Here is a 21,465-nt window from a genome sequence, read left to right on the forward strand (position 1 = left end):
TGTGGGTGGCTGAGCACTTGTTTATAGGCGGCGTCAGGCCTGGAGGGTGTGGCCCTGCTAGGGGACTGGCCACACCCGAAGCCACACACCTGCTGCTGATCAGGCCTCGTCGGGGGAGCTACTTAAGAGAGTCTTGGCGCTCCCACCGACGCGGGATCATTGCTTGGGACTCCACGTTAGTTACCCAGTTTAGGTTTTGGTCGTGTAGTGTATGCCTGCCATTGTTCAGTGTCCTGACTACTGCCGCTATTGTTTCCCGCAGGAGGAGCGTGGAAGGCTTAAGGAGCAGCGAGCACCGGGAGTGCAGACACGGGAGCAGAGAGCACTTGGAGGACACGACACGGGAGTCTGGGGAAAAACACGGGGATTTATTGTTGTTTGATATCACCCTCTGTAAATAAACGCACTGCTTGAACTTTGAGCTCCGCGCCTGGGTCCTCCTTCCCCACATCCCCACGGTCTGCCAGCCAGACCGTGACAGAATCTCCCCTTGCATCTCCCGACCACGGTCAGGGGACCGACGGTGAGGAATGGTTAGTAATTTTACTCCTATTTGATGGGCACAACCAAACAGTTCATGACAAGCTTATGTATCAGTATGTTTTTGCTGTTGTAGCAAAAACGGTTTGTCTTTAGATAGTGAGTCAGGCTTTACTTTCTCAAACTATATGATACTACAAGACAGAAAGAAAAATAACTTAAACTTTACTATGAGATGCAATCAACACATATACAGTTATATGAGGTAGAAATGATTGTTTTCTAATTAAGAGACATTATATTCTGAAACTACTATAATAGTTTTTTTTAGCCAATACCAAAAATGGCTTCAGATACTGAAACGTCTCTTTTTAATTTCAAACTATTTAAAAAAAGTTTGAGATTTAAATTTTGATTAAACAAAACAAGCACAGTAATAATGCTGCTTTGAGCTCTGGATAACTGTAACTTGCATTTGCTGCTATTTTATGATTTTTGTTTTTCTCAAACACTCATTTTATTAGTTTTAAACTCATATGAAACAGCTAAAAGGTAGTTCTATATTAAACTACTGCAAATGCTTCATGCTTTATGAGTAACACTGATCTAATCTTATTATTTCTAATGCTGTAACACTCACCCAGAACATTTTCATAATACAGCAAAAAACACAGAGTCATCACAGATTTACAGACCAGCTTGTTGCAATGCTTAAGTCTTTTAATGTTGTATAAGACAAGCTGACAAAACAAAGTTCAGTCAAAACTCCATAGATCAAATATCTATTTTATAATCATAAAATGTCACATGCTGAGTTGTGCTTATCTTTGAAAAGAAACTCACTCTCATCGTTCTCTTTTGCTCGCCTTCTGTTTCCTAAATTCAGAGTCACAGTGGAACCTATCCTGTTCCTCAGTCCTCTTGAGCGACCTGCTCACGTCTTTGTTTTCTCTCTGTGTCTCTTCTTTCTCTATGCTTGTCTTGCTTATCTGTCTGTCTGTGGGTGGAACTCATCGTGGGTTCCCGCCTCTGTCAGAGCATGTCTGCACCAATCAACCGCCTGTTCCAGATGAGCTCATCAGGAGGCCACTACTTCATGTGGTGACTGAGGTTCATTATTTGCTGGATTGTTGAATTATGCTATTAGTAAAGTCCTGGGTCTGGACACTAGTGTGTTTCCCTTGCCCACCCCCCCATAACTGCGCATACAGACCTTCCCTGGATCTTCCCTGCCCTCGAGTGTTTGGAGAGACTACATTAGTGGATATCACTCTGGTGCATTTATTTACAGTGAAAACACTAAACATGAACACACTGAATCCCACCTCCTGCTCCACCCAGGGTTCCTGACAGTGTTTAAAATACAGCAGCTTTTGAAATCCTCAGCCCAACAATCATGCCACTTTCAAAGTATCTTAAATCACCTTATTTCTCCATTCTGACGTTCAGTTTGAACTTCAGCAGGTTGTCTTGATCATGTCCGCGTGCCTCAATGCATTCATTTGCAGTCATTAGATTTGTGCTAAGGACGAAGTACATGGGTGTACCAAATGAAATGCTCAGTGAGTGTACATATTAAGCATGTGTAAACTCTACACCTTCAGTTCACAAATTTATAAAGCTTTGTATATAGGCCTGCTTTGTTTCATCCGATAACCCCATTAGTGACCTTGGAGTCAACAGGTTCATTCTTGTAATGAGTGAATAAGCTCAGCAAAAATGCTAACGATGTAGGCGTTCAGTTATCAGTTGCCAGTTGGTACTGCTATGCTTTTTACCAAGAAGTAACAAAGACGTGACACTGTGGAATGTCCATGATTGAAAGTTCTGATTGTACAGATGATTATTAAATACTGGAAACTGAACTGATGTTATATCGTCTATATGGTTCACGGTAAAGAAAAGGAAAAGAAAAACACTTCTGAGTATCAAAGCACATCCATCCATGTAAGGTAGTCCAAAAACAATTCCAAGGTATTTGTTTGTGAATATTTCTTGGTATTGACTGATTCTTATATTTATTTGTTGCGAATATCTACCTGAATACACAATTCCAAAGTTTAGAAAGTACTGAGTCGTGTGTTATCTAGCTACTGACAACCTACATGGGTTAATGCTATATGTGCCCATCAATCCATGTAAAGTATCAGAAGGCTAATCATTTTATGATAATTAATTTTAAATGAAATGAATTGATAAAAACAGTCTTTCTGAAAAAATAATTAAAAGAGAATTAAACGGGACTGTAGTTTCAGTGACTTGGCTGACACTGCTAAGTCTTTCTTTGTGGTTCTCACACAGAAGACTCAGTCAATTGTTTGCTGTACTTGTCAATTTAAAATAGAGAGTATTTTACATATTAGTGTAGGAACTTTACCTTAAAGTGTAAAGCACCTTGAGAAAGCTGTTCTTGTGATTTGGTACTGTATAAATATAATGGAATGTTTAACCTTTGCCTCAGCATGTTTAGTTCTGAAAAAGCGATTTGTACCTCCTCCCGGGAACAATGTAGGGCTCCTCCTCTTTTAAGGAAAATGTACAAACCATTATGCTACGAAGACACATTTTCTTTGCTTTTTGAATTTAAACTTGTTTGTTTTGTTTTTCTGGGAATTGGTTATGAAGGTTAAAACTACTGTTTCGCAACATCTTATTTGGGTGCACACTGTCAGAGTGTACTTATCTTTCTCTCGGTGTAATTGTTTCTCGGCAGAAAGGAATGACAAGCTTGTGAAATGTTACTGATTCAGATGCAGGAACTGGAAACAAACAAATGATTACTAGAATCAAAAAGCACATGCAGAGCAGTTGAAAGGCATCCACAGTTGGCTCCTCTACAGCAATAACTCCTACAGAGAGACGGATGAGAGAATAAGAAGATCTAATTTTATTCTTATTCCAGCACAGAGTCTTGACCAGCCAGAGCTGTGCACAGTGAAGTTGTTGTTAATGTCAAAATATTACAAATATTACATAAAAACAGTGATATGATGAACTGCATAGAGGTTTCTCTGAAGTTTGCATTAATTTCGTAATTCAATGGAAAAGTAAATGACAGCCTCCCTCACTAGGAGTTTTATAAGTTTACTCAAAAAAATGTAACTGGTGCCTTAGTTGCTTTATCCGACATTCTCACCATAATAGTCACACACCAAAAATAGTGGACAACTGGCCTTAGTCTCCTTTTATTTTGAACATATTTTATGCTTTTGTTATCTGATTTTACTAGTTTCTCATTTAGTTGTGTATTTTTTTTAAATTGCTGTACTAATCTCAGGTGACCTTGAGGTTTTGAAAGGCACCTATATATAAAAATGTGTTATCATCATCATCATCGTTGTTGTTGTTGTTGTTGTTGGTGGTGGTGGTGGTAGTAGTAGTATTAAGCTAATGTGACATGGTTAGAAGTTACTTGCCTTAAAAACCTCAACAACAAAATATTCTTAATGGAGAGGATGATTAAACAGCCTGCTGTAGTGTAGTGTTTTAGCACAACCAAATGATATGAAAATGTACTGGTCATGTGCAACACTTAAAAATTATGCTGACGTTTATAGATCTTAATCCATTTTAAAAGAGTTATACAAAACATAATCACACCTCTGGTAAAGGATCACCATTTTGACACCCTCAAGGAGATCCAGCAGCCATTGCAAGATGATTTCTGTGGAGTGATCTTAAAATAGCAAGCATGCTGAGAACAGCTCAGATGTGCACCAGATGAGGACCTTACATCTGATAAAGGCCAGATTTAACGCTCAGAGCGGTTCTATCACACACAATGGCAAAAAACAAAGAACACACCCTATATCACAAAATCTCAAAATAATCCTATATCACAAATTTGCTTTACTTATAATCAGTAATTCATAATACTTATGATATGTGATACAGTCTCACAGGCTGATCTATGTGCGGCTATTTTCATTGATGCTTAATAAAAGGAGTGTTACTATAAACATATGCAGTGATAAGATCTGACGTCCTCTGACCTAGTTTTTCTTTTTTCACTATCTTAACCAGTCCTGCCACATTTACAGAGAACTATGAGAGGGCGTGGCTGTACTTTCTCGAACACACTACTTATGCACGTACACACACCGAGACACCTCATAATTGAGAGTGTGAGCGGCCAAGGTGGGACATCTCTGGATTTCTGTGCTGTCCACCTTACCTGCATTAAGGTATCACATTTTCCTTTAGTTATTATTTTGTGTATTTCTTGTAATACGAGGCTGTGCTTGTTGTTTTTCTGGCATATGTTGATTAGTGAGATTTAGGAGTAAAATGTAATAGTTTGGGTCACTCATCAAACAGCATGTAACGAATCTTGGAGCCATAATGGATTTGGATTTTAAATTTAGTAAACAAATCAGTTCTGAGTTGCAAAAAAGCTTTTTCCAATTAAGGCAAAGCTTAAGCCAATTTTGTCAGGGCATGACTTTGAGAAAATAATACATGCCTTATCTCAACTCGGCTTGACTATTGCAATGCACTTTATGCTGGAGTCAGCCAAGCATCCCTCTCACATCTTCAGCTTGTACAAAATGCTGCTGCCAGTCTCTTAACTGGCACACAGGCATGGAAATATCTCACCTTTCATTCCCTCCTTTAACTGGCTTCCTGTTTATCATAGAATTAATTTCAAAGTCCTAATGTTGACTTATAAATGCTTAAATGGTCTTGCTTCTCCATACTATTCTGATGTACTTCCCTCGCAGGCCCACAGATCAGCTGCCTTTGGTTGTCCCAAAAACTAGGCTGAAGCTTAGAGGAGAAGAAGCTTTTTCAATTGTGGTTCCCAAACTTTGGAATGCATTGCCTGTAAATAATAGGCAGTTTTTAAGTCTCTTTTGGACACACTTCTTTTTTGGACCGGTGTGAGTTGATGTTGATGTGTCTTTGTTTTATTTTATGTACGTGTTTGAATGTGAGTGGTCTTATCGTTTGTTTTTTGTCTTGTTTTTGTTTTTCTGTACAGCACTTTGGGCAAACTTTCTGTTTTTAAATGTAGTTTATAAATAAATTCGATTTGGATTTGGATCATATAAACCACAGAAAAGTTGAAGAATTATTAGATCTCCAAACCCCAACCATCCCATCTCCAAGGATAATTTTCAAGCAGTGAGATAACATTTTGCAATGGTTTTGCAGCTACCAGAACACCAAACATGCTCCACATATTTGTGGGCACTTTAGTGGTTTATTCTGTGGATTTTAGAATTTTAGCTGAGTCATATTATGGCTGTAATGTTGTTTACTTCAGCTACTTTGTGCTTTGTGGGTATGACCTTCTTAATGGAAGTTAAAGATTGAGCATAATCATGATAATTGTGCTTTGTAATCATCTCTTGGCTGCAAACCAAGATGATGAACACACTGTTTTTTAATTTTGGATATAATTCCTCTTTTGTTCCCTCTTCCATAAGAACCCCTGACAAATGTTTTAATGCCAAAATTAGGAAAGTTAGTTATATGTTTATCTAGGAAACGTGCTAAGAGGATTTTTTTAAGCTTTTGATTTTTGTCCTAAATGGAGCCTGTAATCTGCATCTTTCCTTGCTCATATAACAATTTCTAGTAGTAAATCATTATCTCAATGCTCATGAATTGAGCACGATTCAACTCATGGTTGATGACTCAAGCAAAAAAATCGAATATTTGACAATGGTACTAGTTTCTTTTGACAAATAACTAGCTCTCTTTAACCTGCAGGATTTCACACTTGTGCATGTATTTCCCTCCCTCACAAAACAAATACCTGACCTGCATGTAGTAGCTGTGGGACAGACAGATGAACCATCCTGGGATTTAACTGCAGAACAATAACAATACTGTCCAGCCCCATAAAACTCTGAAACAGGATAGGCTAGCATGAGAAGTTTACACATGAGACAGAATTATGCATGGCTTCCCGTGAAAATCAACTTTCAGAAGTATTTGTGAAATGTGTTGCCCAACATGAGTCTGCTCAAATGTTACCTGTATAAAGATAAACCTGTACCTGTGGGTTCTGAACAAAATCTCGATCAACTTCATTCCTGAAATCTTCTGACCATACTGTTCAGATTTTAGTCATCAAAGAGAGATATGTGTGAGGGAGTTCGCCTTGTAATCGGAAGGTTACCAGTTCGAGCCCTGGCTTGGACAGTCTCGGTCGTTGTGTCCTTGGGCAAGACACTTCACCCGTTGCCTACTGGTGGTGGTCAGAGGGCCCGGTGGCGCCAGTGTCCGGCAGCCTCGCCTCTGTCAGTGCGCCCCAGGGTGGCTGTGGCTACAATGTAGCTGCCATCAGCAGTGTGTGAATGTGTGTGTGAATGGGTGGATGGCTGGATATGTAAAGCGCTTTGGGGTCCTTAGGGACTAGTAAAGCGCTATATAAATACAGGCCATTTACCATCTTAACCCTGTTATTTTGTTGCTAGACATTTGATACACTAAATTTAAACATGACTTCTATGCATTGATTCTCATAATAAATAAATAGCTTGTTAGATAACTGCTTCATGACTCTTTGCTCCTCTCTTGGGTTTCACTTGTTTAAAAAAGTCAAACAGCACTCACATTAAAACACACCAAACACCCAAAGTACAACTAGCATCACCTAGTGATAAATTCAACCCGACACGCTGATCAGAGCATATGACACAATAAGACAATTTTGTGTTTTCAGGGACTGAGCACAGTTGCGGGACAAAAGCTACGTTACAGAAGCCTCAGTTGTTCTCTGAAGAAAGTCTTAATGAAGTTGTTATCAGTGGTTAGTGAGAAGTCCTCCCAGCAGCTACCTGAGACGGAAGGTTATCACCTCAGATAACATGATGAGCTTGATTATGAGCAAAAGTGTTTCAAAGGTCAAGTGTGATAGTAAAAGTATCACACACACAATTACATATTCAATCAGAAAGTGACACATGTAGAAAAAAACTTGACAGCTGGATATTTAGAAGGCTTTAGTTTAACATGTTTTGAGTGAAGAGAGGAATTAAAGCTTAAAGCTGGGGAATAACAAATACTTGAGCCAGTAGGGGGCAGTATACTCCGTCAGAATTGATGTTTTTCTGTTTACGCACATGACAGTCTGTGAAGGTTTTATTTCACTACACTGTAAGCAATACCTCGGTTAAATTGGATTAAAGGATCGGGAGCTACATTTGATCAGCTTTTATGATTTTACTATAATCCAGCAGTTTTTTATTCCAAAGTTGAAATACAAGTGACAGCTGGGAGTGACAGATCTGTTCCTCTGACATGCCTTGACGTGGTTTGTCAGAGTACAAATGCCAAAGGACACCTTTTGTGTAAAAGACAAGTGAAACCTTTGACGAAGTGCATCAAGTTTACTTGTGTGAACAGCCAGATGAAATACCATGTAAGGTGCACCATTATCCCATCCTTTATTATTTATGCCACCAATACGATTGAGAGCATACAGCAGTAAATTTGCCAAATCATCACACTGGAGAAGCTGTAACCTTCTCCAGTGACTGCTTAGTCACTGAAATAAACCAAACCAACATAAACCAAATTAGTTATGTGGTTTATGTTGCTTAAAATCACAAATGTTATCATCCATATGTTGAAACTCTCCTAAAGATTGTTTGCATCTCTCTTTTGCTTCCAGAAAGATGTCTCTATATGACAGTTTTTTATGTGAAGAACAGTTCCAGTGCTCCATATGCCTTGATGTATTCACCAACCCTGCATCCACACCATGTGGACATAGCTTCTGCATGCAATGCATCACCAAATACTGGAATGGAGCTAAGGTCTTATTTTTTTGATTTCCTTCATTTTCAGCTTTTTCATTCCCTTACTTTCTGTTGACGTTCAGAGAAGTTATTTAACATATTTTCGTCATTCCTGCTGATGTCCTTTTTGTTTCTATTGTTTCCATCTTTACTTATATCTTATTTCCATCTTTCCTTCCAGGTTTTCAAGTGTCCTCTGTGTAAAAAGAGCTTTGAAAAGCGACCAGACCTCCAGATTAACAGAACACTACGAGAGATCACTGACCAGTATAAATCTATGAAAAATGGAGTAGTAAAGAATAAGAGTGGAAGAAAGGGAACTGGAGGGCATGGAAGCCCGTCAAGCCATTTATTTGATGAACTGAAGAAAAAGCTGTGTCACCCTGTGCGAAAGACTCACCAGACCTTTTCTCGGAGTAAGAAAACTTCTGTGTTTCCGTCTGTAATAATTTATAGAGTACTTTTCAAAGCTCAAGTACAATCTGGAGGAGTTCTCAGATTTCAGAGTAGGCAATTCAGAGTACTTGGTAAATGACTGTCCTGTCATAATTATGTTGCACAACAGCAAACTTATACAAGACTACTGACAGAGGTTTCTTCCTGTTACAAGGGAGTTTTTCCTTCCCACTGTTGCCAAACAGTAACTACCTTACAATATAAAGCACCTTGAGGCGACTGTTGTTCCGAATTGGCTCTGTATGAATAAATCTGAATTGAATTGAATTACATTTAATTAAATTGAATGTGTACTTTCACCTTTTGTGGATTACGAAAGATGAATGCTGAATAATTATTCCACCCAGAAAAAAACAGCAGTTCAAAGAAATCATGATTAGCAGAATGTTAACATGTGATTCATGCCCATGATGAGTGTATGTAAACCTCTGACCACAACTGTACTTGAACAAAGATCTAGGGTCAATGAATGGCTCTACAAAATGTCAGCATTGTGTATCCAAATAGATATTTGACTTTTCACTAAAGCGACTGACTAACCTGAAAATCCCTGATATTTTTTTCATCTTCAGGCTTGGAAAGTGACTCAATCTCAACGTCCTTTCCTCCAGTCAAGGACTCAAGAGCATCCTCAGTGCCAAACCACAGTTTCAGTGATGCATTGAATGAAACCTATGTGGCAGGTCCTAAGGTTTCCCACCGACCACATACCGACCACAGGAGGAGGTACACGCTGAGTGGGACTGAGATGAGCCACAATGTCCCTCTTTGTGAGATCCACAACAGGCCAATATTGGTAAAACGTTCACCTTCTGCACCTGTTGAATGAAGTCCTTAAAGAAGACCAAATAAAAATCATATGCAATGGGCTTCAGATTTTCTGTAGGAGTGACCAGGTGTGCATTTGTCCTGAATGCGAGATGGAGGATCATCCAGACCATGACACAGTGACCGTTGAAACCGAATGGATGGAAACCAAGGTTTGAAAATTAAAACAGAAAAAGATAGATACAAAGGACAGATGGATTAGGTTAGGGAAGTTTCCATGTTAAAAAAAAACAGAATAATGTTTTTTATTGGAGTAACAAAGAATTGCTAAAAAGCAGGTGATAACTGACATGTGATAGTATGAAGTTCTGGCATGAACGAACTAGACCATTTTTAAAAAAAATCTGTTAAAAATGATTTAACATCTGAGCCTAAATTCTTAGACAGTGGAGCAGTTTGATAACAGAAAATGAGTCAAATACATAGAATCTATGTTCCTCGACAGCAGGGGTGGGCAACTCCAGGCCTCAGTGTCCTGCAGGTTTTAGATCTGTCCTTGATCCAACACATCTAATTTAATTGGTTAAATTACCTCCTCAACATGTCTTGAAGTTCTCTAGAGGCCTGGTAATGAACTAATCATTTGATTCATGTGTGTTGAACCAGGGTGAGATCTAAAACCTGCAGGACACCGGCCCTCGAGGCCTGGAGTTGCTTACCCTTGCTCTACACTGTTTCTATTCAATATATCATTTTTAAACATTTGGTTTCAGGTCATGCTGCATATAATATGAAGTTATGTAGTGATTATTTGTTTCCAGAAGGAGGTATTTTGTAAGATATGCTCATTGACTACTGTCTGACATACATTATCACAAACAGATCCACCCTTGTTCCCCACGTCTGTTTCAGAACACCAATAGGCTGAAGGTCAAGTGAAGTCAGTACTGTGTAACATGAATGTTTGTGTATTTTAGACACTGCTGACTGTGTCAGAGCGGACAATCCAGGACATGATTATCGAGAGAATCAACAAGATCGAAGAGATAAATATGTCAGTGACAGAGCTGGAGGTAAAACACAAACACATTCTTGTGTAAGACCACAGGTGCATGGTAAAACCTGTAAATCCTCATACCACTTCAAGGTTTTTGTTAAACCAGCAGTCCCCAACCTTTTTTGCACTGGTTTAACGTCACACAATATTTTCACGGACCGGCCTTTAAGGTGTCAAGGATCAATGCAAAAAAATAAAATTATACGACCAAGACAAAAACTGTGCTATTTAGCGAATTCAGTGTGTATTTGTGTAACTTTATTAGCAGCGTCCTCCTGAAATGCGCCAACAACATTGAGAGTAAACATCCTCCTTTCTGCCCCTTAATGCTCTCTGGTCACTATGGTAACATTTCTTTCAATATAAGACTCACAACTACAACATGGGAAAAGACCCAGGGAAACCGAGTTAATGATAAAAACCCTGAATACCATAAATTTCACAGCCTCAACTCCCGCGGCCCGTACCAAATGACTCATGGACCAGTACTGGTCGTGGCCTGGGGATTGGGGACCGCGGTGTTAAACAATTTCTATTTCAATTTCCCTTTTTATGTTCGCACCTGATGGCTGCCCTTCCCTGACCCTGGTTCTGCCAGAGGTTTCATCCTGTTAAAAGGGAGTTTTTCCTTCCCACTGTTGCCAAAGTGCTTGCTCATAGGGGGTCATATAATTATTGGGGTTTTTCTGTGTAATATTGTAGGGTATACCTGTTGTGTGACGGCTGTGTGCGGACAGGAATAGGACCCAAGGTGCAGACTCCAGAGACAAACTTAAACCAAAACAGCTTTAATGCTGAACTCAAACATAACATAACTGGGAAAAAATCAAATAAACTAACACCGGTGGACTGACAAAACACACAGCAAAATAAACGGTAGATAGCGACACTGACAAACTGAAACACAGGGCTTAAATACATAGAGGGAGCAATCAGGGAATGGGCAACAGGAGGGAAACACAGCTGGGGCAAATCAGGCCTAACAAGACAAAGGAGAAGCAAAACCAAACACATTAACATGAGACATGGACTTTCAAAGTAAAACAGGAAACCCAAAACACAGACTGAACAAAAGACACAGACTCACATGCAAGCACTACAACAGAGGGAACAGAGACGTGGGACCAGGACAGACACAGACACTGACTGGATGTGGGGATACAGCAGACAGGGGAGACAGCAACTAAGGAACACAGACAGAAAACCAGAACACTAAAGCTCTAACCAACCCCACCCAGAGAACCTAAACTAAGAATGATCCTAAAACCCATAAAGCAAAGCTAGAATATAATGAAATAACAAAATCAAAGAACCAAAAACACAAAACACTGGGTCAACGACCCAGGGACCCTAACAATACCTTACAATATAATGCACCTTGAGGCGACTGTTGTTGTATAAATAAAATTGAATTGAATTTTTCAAACTTAAATTATGTATTTCTACATGTTGGGAGCTTATTAAACAATATCTATAGCCAATTTTACATAAAAGTGCAGGTGTATTTCCCTGATCTACAATTTATATCTGATTACCAAATCCACATATTACATTTTAAGTTAAAAATATATATATATTTTTCCAACATTATGTTTTTCTAAACAACAAAATCATTTATGAAACACTCTCAAGTTTTAATTACATTATTCAAACTTTGGTAAAGATTTTATGTTTCTAACTTTTTACCTTGCATTTTAGGATTTCTAGACATTTTGCACATGTTCTTAGATTTTTAGTTGTAGCAAAATTTAGGTTCCTTACGTTTGAAATCTGAGCTGCAATTCACAGATGCTGCATATTTCCATGTGATGTGAGAATTTTTATTTACAGGGGAGATTAATATATATTTTAAACCAAAACAAATTAAACAATCATGTATCTCATATCACTCTGTCTAACTTTCCAGCTGGCAGTGGACCGAGAGACGGCGGGCAGCGTTTCTCTATTCTCGAGTTTGGTTTGTTTCATTGAACGTTCCCAGGCAGAGCTGGTGGAGGCGATGGAGATCAGCCGGAAGGTGGCACAGCGCCATGCTGAATCCATGACAAGGCAGCTGGAACAGGAGATCGAACAACTAAAGAAGAGACAAAGCGAGCTTTCCAAGCTTGCCCAATCAGATGATCATTTATACTGTGTGAAAGTGAGAATTTAAGGATGAATGTGAAGATGCTAGTACACGCCCATGTTCCAATACTATTTGTTTTGTGCTGTTGGCAAACTGACATACTGAATCAGACTGAGGAAAGTAAAAAAGTAGAGGTGGTAAATGTTATTTATACAAATAAATAGCAGATAACCACAGAACTGACAAAATGTTCTTATACATCAAAATGCATTTGCATGTATCATTAAGGCATACTAATGCACTCATTGGTCAGACACTGGCCAGGCCCATTAAGTATATAATGAAAAATTAATATGCATGATTTGTTTATCTAGAATATAGTAAAAGATATACTATATGGGTGTATACTTGTATGGCTTTTGGTTTACCTATACATATACATAACATGCATGTGACAACAATCTGTTTAAGGTCAAATTCACGTGGATTGAAATCCTATTACCTTAAGTATATTTATACTTTTACTGAAGCAAACATTAAACTACTCATATAGTTTCTAAATAAAGTAAACTTGACTTGATAAGTTAGGGTGAAAAGAGATGTAATGTACACTTCACAGATTGGAGATTTCAAAAATGATTATATTCAATATTTGCCAAATTATATGTCACTGACATCAAATGAGTGACACAAAGCTTTTGTAAGCTTTTATAAGAGCACATAAGTGCCCGTTTGTTGTGTAAGGAACATTTTAGTCTATTATTAGGTGGTTGCTTGGCAACGTGACGGTGACTTAATGTCTGATAAGCTTTGATGCTCAACTCCTGATCCTGTAGGAAGAGTTGGCATTTTGGTAAATACTGACAGGAAAAAATTTCTAACATTTCTTTCCACCTGCTCCCTAGACGTTCCCAATTCTGTCCAGCCCTCCACCTACCAAAGACTGGTACAAAGTGTCGGTGAATTCTGACCTGGGGACAGAGTCCATTTACATGTCTATATTAGCTCAGGTGGAGAAGTTTGCCAAAGAGCTGAAGAATATCACAGAAAAAGGTCAGTGTAATGAAAAGCATTCAGCTGGTTTACACATATAATATACAAAGAAGACACAAAATCTGCGAGAACAGGGAATTTTTAATTAGTTCAGACTCAACATACGGAGCAAAAAAACCCAACAACTCTCAAAACACATTTAGGCGATAGATAACAGACTCTGGCTGTTATATAAAAAAGAAACTTTAAATAAATTTCTTGGCTGATGCTTTTGTGTTTTTCTGTAGCTGCAAGTGAAATGCTAAATACTCAGCTAATGCTGGTCTGGGTAATAAGCTGCATCCATAAACTGTACCAGTGTAATGCACAGATACCCATATGTTAATTAGTGCTAAGTAGGAGAACAATAGAATACTATAATTCTGATCACCAAAATGCAGACACAAACTTTTTATGACCCATACCACACATCGGGGTATATTCAACAGACATTGGACAAGAGAGGTGTGGAAGAGAGTGCAGGTAGGGTGAAGTGGGTGAAGACAAGTGTCAGGGGTAATTGAAGATGTTAAGATTTTTATTGGGCATGAACAGAATTAAAAATGAGTAGATTAAGTGCAATCTACAATCTAGGATCTAGACAAGCCCAGAGAGGCAAGGCTGAGATAGTTTGCACATTTGAAGAGGAGGTGGGTGGATGGTGGGTTTACTGAATAAAGGATATTGAAGATGAAGCTGATAGGGATGAGGAAGAATATCCCCTAAGAGAAGATTCATGGATGTAGTGAAGTTGGTTAGTGTGAGTATAATAGAAGAGAATGCTAGGGGTAGGGTGAGGTGGTGGCAGATGATCCGCTGTGATGACCCAAAAGGCACCAGCTAGAAGATAATCAGTCAGATAATCTTATTAAAAACACGCAAGTGAAAAAAACTCTACTTTAAGAGATCTTTCACGTAGAAAGCAGCATGGAGATTCAGCAAATGGCTCCAAAACCTGTATTGAGCTTTTTCACTAATTTGCATGTACTATGCAATTGTTTTTTATTGGCTATTCATGGTCTTCTTGTGTACTATATGTCACTACTTCCTGTGATTCCCTGTCTCTTCATTGCACAAATGCACATTACACTGTGGCATGAGCATGCCCCAATGGGTGCCCATGCACTGTGCTTTGCATGTCTAGTCAATAAACACAATAAACCTGTTATTTGTCCAATAATTCCTCATCAACACAGAAGTTTAGGCCTAGCAGCCCTCTCAAGAGTATGCCCTCAACTCTAAGCCTTATAAGTTTTCAGATGGATGAATTATAAAATATATTCACACACCATAAAGTTCTTGGGAGAAACCATTAAACTACCAATGACTGTCTTTCTGGAGCAGGCTATAAATTGCCACTAGAGGAATTTTTTAAAGTATTTTTAAGTGTTCAAGCCAGACAGTACTACAGATACAATCATTAAGCAATGAAATACCCCCCCCCCCCCCCCCCCGGTGGTGCAGGTTTGTATTAGCTGTTACTTCTATTTCTGCTGGATTACCAGACCAAACAGTAAGGTAGGTTCATGTTAGCTCCTTACACCTGTTGTCTTGTTTCTGTTCAGGTTTTCCTGCACAAACACTGGATCCCAGTCCTTCTCGATCACAGCCCAGTGAGTGTACATGTCCTCTCCACCTTAACAAGTGCTCTTTTAACGGTTACACTGTATACAACTTCATCCACTTTAACCTTGTTGATAATTAAGATCCAAATGTATCTGGTGAGTTTTAACAGCAGCACTGTATTTTGTTAATAATATATATATATATATATATATATATATATATATATATATATATATATATATATATATATATATAATTTTGTTTGTCTGCAGGGATAAAGGGAATACACGAATATGCACGTAAGTGACATTCATCCAAGCTAAAATTAATGAAAGCAGAATTACCAACAGAAAATGAAGTTCTTTACATCTTCTTTCAACACAGTGGATGTAACTCTGGACTCCAGTACCGCCCATCCAAGACTGGTGCTGTCATCAGACCTGAAAAGTGTGAGGCTCCTGTTCAGTTACTAGACCATTACAATCATGCTGAAATGACTTCCTGTGTCCTCTTGTCTCGGAGCCTCTCTTTTAGCATAAATAGAGAACAGTAGAAAAAGAAGATGTAAAATCTCCATGAAATGAGCTGCAATTATAAATTGTATATTTCTGCAGGTGAGGTGTGGAGATCGACACCAACTGGTGCCAGACAACCCAGAGAGGTTTGAAAAAGTTGTCTGTGTTATAGGGAGGGAGCCAATCTCTTCTGGAAAACATTATTGGGAGGTATGAGGGTTTGCCCTTTCCAAGAGTCAAAAGTCTTGAAAATCATTGCTCATATATTATAATTCAGTTCTTTATTGTTGATTAAACTTGATTCCATACTGCTTTCATTACAAGATACAATTGTGTGCTAAATAAACAAATGTTGGCCAAACATCTTGGCTTCTTCAGACTTACATGCGTTTCACTATTTGAGTGAAGGATTGTGGTTTGTTTGGTTTGAAAAGGTGGACGTGACAGGGAAGACTGACTGGGACCTGGGTGTGGTCAAGTATTCCGTCAGCAGGAAGGGGAAGATTGAATACACCCCAGACAATGGATTCTGGTTCCTCAGTTTAAGAGACAAGTGAGTTAAACACATTGTTGAAGAGTTCTCCAAATTATTGGCCGTTGTAGCTGAAGGAAAAATGCTTATTTCCCAAATGGTTGGCGGTGGTTCCCAGAAGCATGCTGCTTGTTGTCACTTTGGTTGCTAGAAGATTGCCACAATTGCTTGCAGATTTTCATGTGTTTCTGCAAGTATGTGGTTAACTACTTGTGGTAATACAACATTATGGTGTGACACAAACTGGAAAGGGAGAAGGTTCACCTTCAAAGTAAAAGTTGTACCTCAGAGCTACAGTCAACATGTTTCATATGGTACAACTTCCACTTTGAAGGTGAATGGTCTCCATTTGCAGTCTGTATATATATTTTTAGTTTCAATATAGGTCTGAGAGAAGCTAAACAGTATTTGTGGATAAATCGTCACTTAGTCACTTCCATTTAATTATGACCGCAACATATTGTCCAGCGCAGTACTGTAGTATAGACCTATTTAACACCATATACAGTTTACACAAGGCAATTTTATTTCTTATATGAATTTTATTTATTTTAACGGTCATAAACTGGCTGTGACACGTGACAATAATAACAACTGTACTCCATTAAAACATTCACAGTAGGTGGTATATCCAATCTTTAAATGATGACCTGATGAATCCTGCTTCTGGGTCCAAACTACTTTGCGTTTATTAAGGCTGTTGTGTTTTTAACATGTTTTAATGCTTTGTATCTTGTTCTATTTAATCTGAACAGCCCCCTAAAAACAGCCAGTGATCACTGTTAGCCTCTCTCAGTTTTTACTATCACTGTTCATTTTAAAGCTCAGTTTGAAAACCTTACAATGTAACTATAGCCCAGTTTAACCAGAGCTTCTATGTACCCTCTGGTGGACCAGTTCTAGGTTTGTGAGGTAGTGTTAAAGGGAGAATGGTTTACAGGAGGCAGGTGAGTTGAGGAGAACGCTGTATTATCCCACAAATGATAGCACTGCAACATAGACACAACTATAGCTGGCAAAACAATTTATAACCTAAACAATCTCAGTCATAAAATTACTGTTAAGGGTCTCTGAGTCTCCACATGGGTGTCAGTGATACAAAGTCTCAAGTCAAGAGTCAGAAGAATAAGTCAAGTCAAGCTCGCTTTTTCTTGGAGAAGAAGATGAGAAAAAAAAATCAGAAAAGAAGATTTAGTGGGTGCACCCTCAGGTCTTTTTCTACTGTCAGCACTGTTATGTGGTCTGGGCGTGTTCTACCAAACCGCGAATCTTCAAATCAACTAAGGACGATCATTGCGGCAGACAAATTCTAGGGCCTGGGATGGTTCGACATCTCCTCTCAGAGGAGAGTTCCAACATCTGAAATCCATGAACAACCACAAATGGGATGGAAGGGGGAAAAAAACCCAGTCTGCATGACAATAAAAACCTTTATTACATACAGCTTTGGAATTGAGCTCACACACATATTTGTGTATTCAAGTATGTTAACCATATGGACATTGCATCATTTCAATCCTTATACAAAATGAAAATAAACCATTGAACTAATAAAATAGTATAGCACTGAAAAACACATAACAGTGGACTTTTCTTTTTGGAAATGAAAGAACTGATTAAGTCTTAATTATTTTTTATGGAGTCTCATTATCTTTAACTAGAAAGTTATCAAGTTTTTCTGACTTGTACTCACCTTACAATATAGTTTTAATCAGCATTTATTTCTAAACAAATTTTCCATGTACAAAACCATATTTTTATATGGGATAGGCGCTGGAGCCTATCCCAGCTGTCATAGGGCGAGAGGCGGGGGACACCCTGGACAGGTCGCCAGTTTGTTGTAGGGCTAACACACAGAGACAGACACCCACATTCACGCCTACGGGTAATTTAAATTGATCAATTAACCTATCCCCACTAACTGCATGTCTTTGGACTGTGGGAAGAAGCCAGGGGAGAATATTTGTGTAATACTCCATATCCAGCTAAGGGACTTCAATCACATTTTACACATTGCCTGCAGCAGCAGCAGTAACATTTGCATGCAAATAAAGAGGAATAAAAGTGGAATAAAGAGCATTGGCTTAGGCAGGACTATCACATGGTTAACTTGGACATAAAACAAATTTTTATTAATAATTTTTATTAATATTATTTAATATTAATCCTCCAAACACTGTTTTGAAAACTTCATCAGTGCCTACCCAACTTACCCACACACCGATAGACTTGGGAAGAAGGCACCATGCTCGCTACATCAGCTAGCAATGCTAACTTTTACAACACTCATCAAGACGGTCGGAAGTACTATAATTTCCGTATAAACAACCTCCGGTTTTCTAGGTGATTCCGTTCTGCTCCTCCTGAACCAAATACTGGTTACAGGCTGTTATTTTTTTCCACTACAGAAAGTATTTTTCCTCATTAATCAGGGATTGTTTGTTTTAGCCTTTCACTGTAGCCTCATCTACACTGCACTTGGAATGTCCTTCAGTAAGCATGAGGAGGCAGGATCTACTTCTCCTAACCAATCACATGCAAGAATGTATGGTTTAAGCCAATAAGGTGAAAGGATGGCAAAATAAATTTGATAGACAGATTTGAGACAATAGAGAATAGGTTTGGCAAAGAAGAGCAAATAAACTATAGTGAATTATAAAATATAGAATTATAAAAATAGATTAGACAGAACAGGAAAAAGAAGAACTGTGGAACCTCAATTCCACTGGGCTACACCAGCCCATGCAGCAGTGACTAACCTCGTACTGTAGATGGATTATCTCAGTTGTTCTCCTGACTAAAGTTTGGTCTGTTTACAGCATCTTGCCATGCGATTGCATTTGTCCCGAACCTTCGGGAACCCTCACGTTAACTTTTATCAAGTGGAAAAAAGTTAGCGTTCGGCGTCCAGCTTCACAGTGTTTATATATGCTAACGATAGCAGTGTAGCTAGCCACCATGTTAACCCTACTTCAGTAACCCTACAAACACCATGGCTGTTTGGTTTTCTGTCTTCACTTATTTTGGAAGTGATAGCTGAGCTGTATGTTTCAACTTTTGCTGTGGCTTTTAAGCTGCCGGATTTTTGGCTTCACCACCTCCTTCATGGTTTGTGCACGTTGAAGCTGAGTTTTCTTTTTTTTGGCTGTTTCAGCCAACGAAACGAAATACCATCATGTGGTGGCCTTACTCGATCTGCTGAGGGTCATGTGATGACCTTCCTCCGGGATCCCCCCCACCCAAGGGAATGACACCACTCATTCGCTACCCCCTCTCTGTTGAAGAGTGGGCTGAGAAACTCCTCTCTCTCTCTCTGGCCTGGATGATGGCCTCTCAAGCTCATGGAAAGTATGCTATCCTTGCTAGGAATGGATGATGACGGATTCATCTTCACTTACATATTCCTCCAACAGTTGCTGGCTCCAGTGCAAGCTGGCCTCGCCAACTCCCTGTCTCTGGCCTAGCAGGATTACCGCTCACTCACTGAAGAAATGGATCACATTCTCCTGGCTATTAGGAGCTTTGGTATCCAGACGATAGTTCCGACGGGATCTCCCGTGACCCCCACGATTTTCCCGGGGGCAACCGACGCATTGATGGTGGGTGGGATCACTGTGATTTTACCATCAGTGTTTTGGCGTTGCAGCATGGCCGCCTTGCAGTTTTAAGGCCGAGGGAAATGAGGCTGCCAGCACTCTGTAGCAGCCGCGACCACTGACAACAAGGAAAGGCTCCTCTTCATAGAGGACTCACTCAAGAAGACATTTTCTAGTTGACTCTAGCTCCCAGAAGAGCTACGGGAACTCTTGTGTCGTCTTTGCATACATTCACATTTAGCCAATAATGAGACAGAAAATTCAATTAGCAGAGGATGAAGACCAAACAGAACTGTGAGACATAACATTGTACTTGTATTAATGAAAAGGACAGAAACACTCCAGATTGATGCTGTTTCCCAGCATTTGCTGAATGTAAAAATAAAGCAATGACATGTAAATGTTGGATTTAAAAGCTGGTCTTTTTAGCAATCCCCCACAAAGAATGTTTTCAGTTGTTTAATTTTTCCCTTTTACCTGATAGTTGTCTTACTTTTTTAAGTTCCTTAAAAATGCATGAAAATGCCATGCTTTTGCAATAATGCAGATTAAAATGAAATCAGACCTACTGATGTTAGAAGAAATTTTTCATCTTTAATTTCCTTTCCCTTTGTCATTTCTCCCCACAGGAATAAGTTTGGCTTTCGTTCTCAACCCTACACAGATGTCCCAGTGAACCTTGTACTTCATAAGATCGGGATATTTGTGGACTTTGAAAATGGACAGGTGCGCAGGTGTACATGATTGGAATTTACCTGTCTCATAAAGAATGGGCAAATTGAGTCCCCCTTTAATTTAAACTTATTTAGCTACATATAGATAAATATTATAAATATAGATATTTTCACTATTGTCTTGTTTATGTAATTTTACTTTAGGTGTGTTTCTCTTCTTTGCAGGTGTCTTTCTACAATGTTGATGCTAAGATGCACATCTATACTTTTAATGACATTTTCAATGAGACCCTCTACCCTTTCTTCAGCCCCTGCACCAACAAGTCAGGAAGGAACGATTTACCACTGATCATCACGCCAGTGAAGATGACCGAGTGACACCTAAAAGTTGCATAATATTGTATTTCTTCCTCTCAGTTTTATTTTCCTGCCTTTGCACTTATGTGCTCTCCATACATATAAGCTTAGTCAGTTTTTCCCCCAATTGTGTATATATCTATAAATATTCCCTATTGATTTAAACCTCGCAGTTGTCAGACTGAATAGTTTATGCATACAGGTTAAATGTTTTTATGTATTTTGAAACTGATAATCTATTAAACAAATATCTTACATTTGGATGTATTGTGGAAGTTTTCCATTTAATAAAGCCTGCAAACAAGCGGTGAGTGGTAGCTAACATGCTTTACCCCTCTGGGGTCCAGGGTATAAATGACTGTTTTTGACTACTTTTGATTTCACCTTTAAAACAGTTTTTCTTGCCTTGTTTGGTATCATTATTTTCAGAATAACCTCAAATATCTGAAATTGGAGGTTTCTTTTCATTTTAATTTTTGTTTTTTATTCTTAACTTTACCAAATGGACCATCCCGGCCTTGCTGTATTGGTCTATTTGATTCACCTTTGTTTTTATTGTTTATTTTATTTTCACTTGCTACACACGGGACAGGCATGACTGGGGGAAAGAAGGAGA

General features: G+C 38.8%; 1 protein-coding gene across 2 annotated transcripts; it reads left to right on the plus strand.

The window, feature by feature from the left end:
- The first annotated feature begins 161 nt into the window (after positions 1–161).
- Positions 162–21,173, plus strand: LOC308406735 (E3 ubiquitin-protein ligase TRIM21-like). 2 transcript variants are annotated; one of them, XM_080897928.1, is made up of 15 exons: positions 162–533; positions 8,105–8,249; positions 8,413–8,647; positions 9,260–9,483; positions 9,563–9,667; positions 10,433–10,528; positions 12,419–12,652; positions 13,483–13,630; positions 15,175–15,222; positions 15,448–15,474; positions 15,560–15,624; positions 15,790–15,900; positions 16,125–16,243; positions 20,448–20,544; positions 20,718–21,173. In XM_080897928.1, the coding sequence occupies exons 2-15, from the start codon at positions 8,109–8,111 to the stop codon at positions 20,868–20,870; spliced, it is 1,803 nt and encodes a 600-aa protein (XP_080754054.1). In that variant the 5' UTR covers positions 162–533; positions 8,105–8,108; the 3' UTR covers positions 20,871–21,173. The 2 variants fall into 2 exon arrangements, with proteins under 2 accessions (XP_080754054.1, XP_080754053.1); XM_080897927.1 differs by lacking the exon at positions 162–533 and adding an exon at positions 4,507–4,664.
- The last annotated feature ends 292 nt before the right edge of the window (positions 21,174–21,465 follow it).

Source organism: Rhamphochromis sp. 'chilingali' (genome assembly GCF_963969265.1).
Source record: "Rhamphochromis sp. 'chilingali' genome assembly, chromosome: 1".
Classification (NCBI taxonomy): Eukaryota; Metazoa; Chordata; class Actinopteri; order Cichliformes; family Cichlidae; genus Rhamphochromis; species Rhamphochromis sp. 'chilingali'.

Bases quoted from the DNA above. Each gene is read 5' to 3' on its own strand.
- LOC308406735 (XM_080897928.1), top strand. From the start codon at position 8,109: ATGTCTCTATATGACAGTTTTTTATGTGAAGAACAGTTCCAGTGCTCC. The intron at 8,250-8,412 runs GTCTTATTTTTT...CTTTCCTTCCAG, and splicing joins AATACTGGAATGGAGCTAAG to GTTTTCAAGTGTCCTCTGTG. The intron at 10,529-12,418 runs GTAAAACACAAA...CTAACTTTCCAG, and splicing joins TGTCAGTGACAGAGCTGGAG to CTGGCAGTGGACCGAGAGAC.